This window comes from Paralichthys olivaceus, chromosome 11, assembly GCF_024713975.1.
Source record: "Paralichthys olivaceus isolate ysfri-2021 chromosome 11, ASM2471397v2, whole genome shotgun sequence".
Lineage (NCBI taxonomy): Eukaryota > Metazoa > Chordata > Actinopteri > Pleuronectiformes > Paralichthyidae > Paralichthys > Paralichthys olivaceus.
The window spans coordinates 8434160-8444121 of NC_091103.1; the positions used below are offsets into that span (position 1 = coordinate 8434160).

General features: G+C 40.6%; 1 protein-coding gene across 2 annotated transcripts; it reads right to left on the bottom strand.

Annotated features, from left to right (window-relative positions):
• Positions 1–66: 66 nt before the first annotated feature.
• Positions 67–9270, bottom strand: srpra (SRP receptor subunit alpha). 2 transcript variants are annotated; one of them, XM_020095059.2, is made up of 15 exons: positions 9159–9270; positions 8895–9032; positions 8501–8584; positions 7679–7842; positions 7348–7508; positions 7099–7261; positions 6517–6667; positions 6279–6397; positions 6058–6179; positions 5879–5965; positions 4412–4584; positions 3137–3350; positions 2749–2912; positions 1911–2009; positions 67–1824 (listed from the first exon to the last, which is right to left on the bottom strand). In XM_020095059.2, the coding sequence occupies exons 2-15, from the start codon at positions 9015–9017 to the stop codon at positions 1696–1698; spliced, it is 1953 nt and encodes a 650-aa protein (XP_019950618.1). In that variant the 5' UTR covers positions 9018–9032; positions 9159–9270; the 3' UTR covers positions 67–1695. The 2 variants fall into 2 exon arrangements, with proteins under 2 accessions (XP_019950618.1, XP_019950617.1); XM_020095058.2 differs by having other exon boundaries at positions 6517–6670; positions 9159–9243.
• Between the last annotated feature and the right edge of the window lie 692 nt (positions 9271–9962).

The following is a 9962-nucleotide window of genomic DNA, read 5'->3' on the forward strand; positions in this document are numbered from 1 at the left end:
GTTTGAATGTCAAATGTCACTGAGCTGCTACAGACCGTGTGCCTCTGCAACATATGACAGAACAAGTTCCACTTTACAGGCCGTCGTAGCATATAGCAGCTTTATTTAGAAATGTTTACATTCTCATAAATTAGCTCAAATCTTCTGTATAACTCCGGATTCTCTCATATTGCTCTACCTAAAATTAAAGGGGGAGTAGAGATATTTGAAACATACATTTCTTCATATAAATCAAGAGTGAAAACATAAATATAAAGGCCCATCTGAGATCTGACTTGTAAGAACTAAAAAGTTTTTTACAAAATATCTGTCTGCTTTTAATCAAACTGAGGGAGTATACTTTTCTCTTTCATAAAACCAGGTCTCCACATCATGATGAGAATGTGTTAACAGTTACCAGTTATGTAGGTGAGGAGCTCTGGAAGATAATCCATCCATTAGTGTGTTTAGCTGTAGATAAACTTGAGAATTACAACATCCACTGACTTGATACTTGATGAATTCTATGGCTGACGTGTAAACAGGCTACATCCACAATACTACATTTTAAAATGCAATTTTAAAACAAAAGCAATGTCCATCCACACCAGCCTTTTTGGCTATGTATCAGTTTTAGTCCCTGTCCAAACTAATACACATAAACCCTTATCACGCAACGCTCATGTACATTGGGCATACGTTTGCCAGTGTGCACAGGAAGCAGAAAGTTTACTCTGCAGTTGGTTGTTAGTTGCATAAAGATGCTACACACGAGACCCCAATGGCACAAAGTAAAAGCAGGGATTTCTTTGCTTAATAGACCGACAACGAGGTGGAACTGTGACTGGAGTATTAGGCAGCCATGGAAGCAGGAAACACAAGACTGGAAGTCATGGCAAAACAAAAACAGCGGAGCGTTTCTAAGAGCATTACTCGTCAACGAATAAGCGCACACTATGACGTGAACGAAAAGACTCAATCTGCAAGCTGCTGTGTAACGTCATCGTTTCCAAACATCTTTGTTTCTGCCCTTTCAGACTATAATGTAGCTGCAGAGTTTTCAAACTAAAATGCCAGGAGTATCAATAGCTGCAGTCACTGACATGTTTAAAATGTAGTAGTGTGAATGTAGCAAGATTCAGACACCTTCACTGGATGAGGAGTGGTTTCACACCGTAACTGTCGTGGTACTCTTGATGGAAAAACATCGTATGCAGTGACAGATAGGCACTATGGTCACTAAGCTTTCCTCAGGCACCGGCAGCTGCTGAAATGTCACATCCAGCCAGCCTTCATGACCTGACCTCATTTACACAGAGGGGGAAAAGTGACTGACAAAATGCCAGGTGGGGACTTTGTTTTCAAAGTCTTTTACTGAGTGAACCAGTAAACTAATGACATTTACAGCCTAGATCCATGTAGCTAAAATGTCATTTGGATGCGACTTCATTGTTGGAGGTACTTTTCAGTTCGGCCCAAAAGTTTAGAAATGATCCTGTGGCTTCGATTTGCAAATTGACCTGTTTTGTCAAAGTGCTCACTTGTCCTTTACTGGGAGAATAAAAGTCCTGTGTGTGACACGAGTTCTTCATTGGATGCGAAGTATAGCAGGAGAGACAGGAGGATGAGAGACGAAGGCTTGCAGGGCTGGAACATCTCACGGCAGTGTGGCAACATTGTTTTAGACGATGAACAAACAGCTGAACATGCGGCCGCTTAAGCCTTCATCAGGGCACCGACCACGGCGCGGGCGTTGAGGCTGCGCAGGTCGCTGTAGGTCTGCCCCGTGCCCACAAACACAATGGGCTGGCCCGTGATGTACGTCATGGAAATGGCAGCACCAACCTGTAAAAGACGCAGTGGCGTCAGCTTTCTGCTAATCTCTCATAACTCAGGAAACTGCCGCAAAGCACTGGAAAACATGACTGTACCTTGTCGTCAATGGTGTCAAACTTGGTGAGAACAATTCCATCAATGAGCCGAGGCTTGTCAGACATGGAGTGGTCGGCCAGAGCCTGGTTGAACTTCACCTGAGGACACAATTAAGAGAGGTGACTCAGTTGGGGCTTAATTTGTACAGTGCTGACTTTCACATCACCGTGTTTAAGTGAGGGAAAAAAACACATCTGTAAAAGAAAAAGTGCATAGGTCACTGCAGCAGCACTGACCCCTGCTGGAGAGTTTGCTTTAATCGTACAACATTTTCTTATTTATTACTGTTAATCCACTAAAATGCTGAATAAAAATACACTCTAAAACCAAAGCACCGTTTGAAAACCACCACCTAAAGCCTGAGGGTTTTGTAAAGAGCTGACAGAATGAAATGTCTCAGCCTTTGAATCAGAGACAAGCAGCAAAAACATTTGACAGCTCAAACATTTGGCTTTCATCGTAAATCAGTCTTATCCCTAAACGTTCGTCTGGGTGAATTCTCTTAATTGTTATTTGAAAACCTGCTTAATCTGCTCCTGTCAGATCATCAAAGCTTTGTCTGAAATGCTACTTTAAAATCTTTTTTGCAGGTTAACACACTAAATTTCCCATAATGCATTATTGCCTTCACCACGAGTATTTCAGCGAATCACAATGTATTATATCAGTCGATCACATGATTAGGACACAAATTGTTTTGTTTGAAATTGGCGTGAATTTCCTAGAAAACATATTCAAGTTACTGAGTGGGAAGATTAGTCCTCAGTGACACTGTCCTGTTGTTGAGATACAGCACGCACTATCAAAAAAGACTGAATTCATCAGCGGTCGTCTTACCAGCTGGTCAACCGCCTCGTTGCCCACCAGAGCCTCCCCAACAAACAGCACCAGGTCAGGCATGTTGACTGCGATGAGTTTGGCCAGGGCTGTCATGAGGGGGGCGTTGTCCTGCATACGCCCAGCAGTGTCCACCAGCACAACATCAAAAGCCTGGTTGCGAGCTGGAGTGAAAGAATGCGGAAGGTACAGATGTAACTTTACAATATGGATGACATTCATCATTAATGAGAATGGATCATAACTAACAAAACAAAGGAAACTCATCACTTATCACAGCAGCTTCATGGTTAAATGAACCAGTACCAATTATCTAAAACTCTGAGGTTCACACGCAAAATCAACAAGAACACATTTTAAATATTCAGCTAGAAAGAAAATGTTTTACCATAGGCAATGGCCTCCATGGCGATTCCAGCCGCATCCTTGCCGTAGCCCTTCTCATAGAGCTGAACTACGGGCCTTCCACCGTGCTGCTCCTGGGGATGCAGAGAGTTCAGGCGCCTCTGATGAGTGCGGAGCTGCTCCACTGCCCCGGCACGAAAAGTGTCACAGGCTGCGATCAGCACTGTGAAACCGTTCTCTATCAGCCAGAAGGAAATCTGGACCGAAACAGACACGGTTAGTTTATATCAACCCTGACATTTCAAAAGTTACACTCCAGGGTAAGACATCAGCAGAGCTGAGCAAATAGTATAATTTATTTTTCTTATATATTCAAAAATAAGCCTCTGAATCCGGTTTGGCTGCAGCAGTTGCAGCGAGTGCTGGTATTTGTGCATGCCGGCACACTGGGACAACTAAATAGAACAGAGCCACCTGCACAATATGCAAAACATATATCGATTTTAGTGTGAATTATAGGGTATGTATTGGTAACAAAAACAAGAGATTTTATTTTCATACCTAATATAATATCCTAATGAAATCATTATTTCCTCCACCAGCTTCTGTTTTTTCGCAGAGTTTATTACCCCTTTATGACAAGCGGAAAAAATATTTTGGTTCATTATGAAACTGTTGAATATTTAATGTTAAAACATGCTGGTGGCAACAGTCTAGATAATTAAAAGGAAACACTGCTTTGACATGGATATTAGAAATAAAGATAGAGCATTAACCCCAGTGGAGATATAAGCTCTCAACACTAATTCATAAATTTGACAACAACAAGGTAACAATATAACAACAGCTCAGTATTTATCTTACATGCAAGAAGTGTAAGAGGCAGAAAGTAAAATTGTTTCAAGTTTTTTTATCTCAGTGTTTTTTTTACTTGCTTCCACTTCAGGAGGAGAAATCTCCTTTTTTCAAGTTCAAAGACTCATAATTAGCCGAATCAACTGATTAAACCTTTTCACTGTGGTAAGATTGTGGCCATGTTTAACAGTGAAACAAGTTTATAATATGCATGTATTTAAGTGTAATTTGCATGAAACTTCAGTCTAAAACTTTGCGGTGCAGACATTTTAACACAGGAAGCCCCAGAGTGAGTTATATTCTCAGAGTTACTCGACCATAAAACTAGGCCAAACAAAATGATGTGAAAAGCCTGAAGCTATAAGTGACTTCCAGTGTGGATAAACAACAACAAACCACAGGAACTATGCCGGAACTAGCAGGAAAATGGTTGGAACATGCCACTACCCACTTAACACCTCACCTTGGCCAGGTTGGTGGACTTTCCGACACCATTGACACCACAAAATGTGATGACAAAAGGCCTTCGCTGGCTCTGTGCCTCCATGACGTCTCTCAGAATATCCACCCTTCGCTTGGGCTGCAGGATCTGCACCAGCGAGTCCTGTAGGGCCTGCTTTACTGTGGAGGCCACAGCTACAAACAGAAACAGGTTCGTGAACATGAAGTGAGTTTAATGAGCTTCAATGGCCTCCAGTCTTCAGATCTCAATAAAGAAGAACACCTTCGTGAACAGGAGATTGGCAGTTTGAACATGCAGCTGAAAAATCTGCAGATATGTGATGTGATCAAGTCAACATGGAGCAGATGTTTTCAACATCTTGTGGAATCAATGTCACAAAAAACTGAGGCTGATGGTGGCCAAACGTAAAAATAAATATGCTGTTCCTAATAAAGTGCTTGCTGAGTGTACAATTGTAACGTCTGCGTCTGGTCTTTATCTTTAATATATGTGGGATTTTACAGATTTATTATATCCAGATGCTGAAGATTCCATGGGGAGGATCATATTTTAATCAACTTACTGTGGTAATCATATGAACCACGTTGGGGAAAATGCATTACGATAAAGACATTACTGTTGTCAGTGTGTACACTGAGCTCTCACAGAAGGACAAGTGAAGGCAGAGATGAACGCTACATTGTAAGAAATCCCAGCATCAAACGAATACCAAACTAAAAAAGGGGGTGAAGATCTGTGTTCTATATTAAATAAACTAGTGCAGTGTCCGTTGTAAACTTGCTTGTTTGTCCTGTGTTAATGCTCTGGAACTACTTCAGGAATATTTTTGGTCATTAACGAGTCCTCCTCAAACAGTTCTACGATTTACTGTCACTTGTTATTGTTTGTGTGCTGAACGTTGTGTGTAGAGATTTTTATAAATTAGTCTATGATGCAGAGTGAAGATAGAAAACTTTGTGTTCATCCAATCTGGTTTATCTGAGGTGAAAATTTTAAAGTCAACTTTTTAGTGAATTTTCTTTATTAGTGTTTTTCGAATATGTGGATTTTTTTTTTACATTAAATGTTGGTTATTTCAGAGGTCTGTTAAGCAGCCAACACAATCTTCAGATCCAAGTTCACAACAATTCAGCCCAATATAAAGCATTTCCGCAAAAAAATAAATGTTGTGGTTTAACTTTATGGACAACTATTGTGAAATAAAAATGATAAAAATGATATGATATTTATCCGAGGACATAGAAGAAGACATGTTCAACCCACAGATTCCACTGACGGCAAGGCACTGTTCACTTATTCCAAATTCGTAATGTCCAAATCACACCAAATTTGACACTGCACTTTCTCAGGGCCTTTACAATGTGAAGCCAAACAAGATGAACTGTTCTTGAGATATGAGAGCCAGAAACAGACAGACATTTGTGGGATCAGTAGATAGATAGAAAATAAATGATAAAAGTGACTTACTGGTAAATGTGCCCATGACTTTCCCCTCCAGTTTTTTGGCTACAGAGTCACAGAGCTTGGAGGCAATGTCGGCTGCTACATTCTTTGCTACAAGATGACAAAGGAGAAGAATGAATAGCAGATTCACTCTCATATCTAGCTGAATGAAGACAGTGGAAGTGGGAGATGTGATATCATACTGATGAGGTGGTCCTTCATCTTCTCCAGCACTGGCTCCATGTCATCACTGCTCAGGCTCTTGGAGCCCACCAGGCCCTTCAGCATCCCAAACATGCCTCCAAAGCTGCCACCCTTTTTGGAGCTGAAGAGAACATGCAAAGTTAAGTACTTGTTCAGAGTACAACTGATATTGGAGACATATTTAAGGTATAATGTTAAAATATATTGAAAACTTTCTTACCTTTTCTTGCTTGTTTCATTGACAACCACTCTCTCATCCTCTTCCTCAATCTCCTCTTCCTCACTGGACTCGTAGTCCACAGGCGGCAGGTCTCCCTCCATGGAGCTCACCTGCATCCCCTTTAACACATCCAGCACATTGAGAACTTCAATGGAGTCGTTACTAATGTGACTGTAACATATGACTCTTTAGCTAGAAACCTCTTAGGGAGAGGAGTGGAGGAGGAGAGGGTACATACTGGGTCAATTTTGGTATCCAGGCTCTGTTCGTCACCGTTAGTGGAGCCATCTCTTTTAGTTTTGCTGTAGTCGAGCCCCTTGGTGCTGCTACCACCAATGTCCCAAACACGCATTTGTTTCTCCCTTGGTTTCTGGGGCTTTGGAGACTTACTACTAAAAGAGACAATGGCAGAATTTAGCATTTAGAAATAAGCAATCAGACACTTACACCAGGAGACTGACAAAACCTAATTCTAAAAAGACGTGTGATCATTTAAATGTTTAGTAGTATTTCTGTTGGGTATTGAAAAACACATAATAAACATAGTTTTAATAGTTATTATAATAGGGACAAATGACACAATCACATTATAATATGCATTCATTTTAAAAACATCAGTTTCTGCCCTTAACGCTTTTTAACATCAGGCAATTTCTGTTGATGATCCACTTGGGGATCTGAACCATGCAGATGACTGAAATGGAATTTAACAGACATAATACTTGACATTGTGTCTATGCTGCTGCTGCTGCTGGTGAGATGACCTTACGATATCTCTACCCATTTTTTTTCAAGCATATATTAGTCTCTTTTCTCTCACCTCGGTTTTTCAGTAGTTCCCACAATGCGCTTGCGAAAGAATTCCTCTCTCTTCTTCTGCATGTCCTCCTCAGGAGTCAAGCCCTGGTTACCATTCTCAACCGTCTTCTGCCCAGAAGATGTGACCTTGCCCTTGTCAACTTTGGCAGGCTCAGCCACAGGAGCTGCAGAGGTTGAGAACATCACAACAAGTCAGGATTGAGACTGAAATGATGTTACACTTAGAAGAACCACCTCAAAATGGACATACCCTCCTTTTTGGTATTTTTATTCTTCTTGCCACCCTGTTCCTTGTTTTTGTCCCCACCCTTTGTCTCAATCATGGATTTCACAGTTTTTTGGGATTTCTCTGACTCCTTGAAGGACCGCATGGGGACGTGGCTCCGAGCTTTGCTGCTCTCCTCCGCCTCTCTTGTGGTAAACATTTGATATGAGTCAGCATGGACAGGATGAGAAAGGTCTTGGTCAGTGAAGATAATTAATATGCTTAAGTAAAATAAGCTACAATTCCAGTTTACCTAACTAGTGATGACTGCTTCAGGCAAAAGAAAAGCATACAGGGATCCTATCTGTTTTTTTACCTTAGAAGCATCGTGAAGTCGTCCTCAAATTCAAAGTTATTGTTAAGAAGCTTCAGCGCACCCTTCTGCTCCAGCTCATTCTTATAACGATCTCTAAAATGAAGCTGAACATCATCTATGAACTTGTCCACATATGTCAGCGTCAGGATCTTTTGAAAACCCACCTAGAGTAGTGATCATTAACATACACAAATGAAAAAAACAACATAAGCAATGGTCACAATTTGTGATTTCATACATTTTTATTTTAGGGTCATTCCATGTCAAAATCCTCTGACCTTTGGGCAGTGAGGTATTCACTCTTCAATGTAAATGTTTAACATATGATATGGTGCTGGTGCTATATTATAATTTTGATTGAACATATTAACAATTTAACTTCAGCTTATGTACTTGTTGAGCATTTTAACAGTACAGCGATGATGCTGATAACCATGATTGGTCACTATAACACTCATTCATACACATTTCTATCTGTGCAATTCATTATTGAATGTGCAAACTGTTGCATTATGTTCTGTTTACACAACATCATTTATATTGTATTTGAATTTTTATTGCATGATTACTTATTCATTACTTTTACTGATATCTACGTTTTGACTGTCCTCTTTTGCTGGTGCTACATAGCAAATGTCCCTGTTGTGGACTAGGATTGTCTTCTTATATTGTGTCCTGATACAAAATGTTCACATAATTTCACCTCTACCTGAGACACATTTTGGTTGTCTATGTTTTGAATATGGTTCTCATGTGTCCAAACTGTGATGATCTGACAGGGAAGGAATAAGCCGTGATTGAGTGTGTAGGTGCGAGACTTACCACAAAAATGAGCTCAAACTCATTGTCGAGCTTGTATTTAAGACTCAGGGCCTCGTGGGAGAAGGAGTTATTCCCACTTCGCTCCTGTAACATCACACACATCGTTGACATGTCAGCCGGAGACACACACACACACACACACACACACACACACACACACACACACACACTCAAACACACTGCTCCATCTTCCCAGCTTTGATCAAAACACTAAACGTTCACAATTCAGTTTCTGCTGCATAACATCGTGACTTCAGGTTCATTCACTCCAGAGAAGTTGCTTCTTTAGTCCACTGTCTTTACGCAGTTAGCTAACATCTGCTACCTGTTAGCTGGAGCTGCTAACAGAGAGTTAGCCAAACACCAACCAGCGGTGGTGGTGGTTGTGTCTCACCTGGAGGATGACGGAGCGGATCAACGCGTTGACGGGCCCCGTGAAGGATTCACTGACCCCGGCCCCCTGAAAACACCACAGCACTATCCCCCCTTTGCTGAAGATGGTGAAGAAGTCCAGCATCTTGCCCCCACGTATCTGGAATAAAAGCACACACACGGGTTGTGAGGGTGAGACAGAGTGAACAGGAAGCACCGAGGATCATGACGGGTCCAGTGGATGTCTGTAGCACCGGTGACAGCTGCTCACACGGTTCACACTCACCAGGTAATTCTTAAAAGATGATAAAATCCACCACCAGTGCAAAACTGTTTCAGACACGTCAGACGCAGAGCCAGGAAGTGACGCACACTTCCGGGGACAGTTTGTCTCAGTTTCGCGCTTGCGCAGTTTGAGTCTAATACTTTTTAGTTTTGTTGGTCTTTTATTTAGTCTTTGCTGATTCTGAAGTTTTTATTGTCATTATTATTATTATTATTATTGTATCACATTCAAAAGTTTTTATTATTATTATTTTTGTTGGTCTTTTATTTTGTTATTAAAGATTCTGAAGCTTTTCTTCAATTATATTTTATTCGGTCTTTTATTTTGTTGTTACATATTCGGATGTTGTTGTTTTCTAGCTTTTTTTTTTGTTGATCTTTTATTTTGTTATTCCAGATTATATAATGTGCCCTGTTGCTTTGCTTGAGGAGAATTTTCAACTTCTTCTCCATTTACACATATTAATTGAATTCAAGCTGTTTGAATGCACGTTAATAACTAAATTAGAAACTACAAATTTCATTTATCTATAACTTCTACTCCATCACTACTGTAATGGTAAGCACACAGAAGACTATTAGGGCCATGCATAATGTTGCTATGGTCACATAGCAAATAGGGATAGACATAGGTATCTGAGTCACGTGGTGGTGGTACGTCAGCAGGTAGTACTAAAATCAGCTGTTCCTCACCTGGTGACTACTTTGCTGACTGCTTGATATCAACCAAATGCACTGACTTGATGTTTATAGGACAGTGGGAACATTTCACTGCTTGTTTTCTAGCTAAAATAAATATACACAG

Bases quoted from the DNA above. Each gene is read 5' to 3' on its own strand.
- srpra (XM_020095058.2), bottom strand. From the start codon at position 9,017: ATGCTGGACTTCTTCACCATCTTCAGCAAAGGGGGGATAGTGCTGTGG. The intron at 7,509-7,678 runs GTAAAAAAACAG...GTTTACCACAAG, and splicing joins GACTTCACGATGCTTCTAAG to AGAGGCGGAGGAGAGCAGCA. The intron at 1,825-1,910 runs GTACAGTCATGT...CGTCTTTTACAG, and splicing joins TTGACACCATTGACGACAAG to GTTGGTGCTGCCATTTCCAT.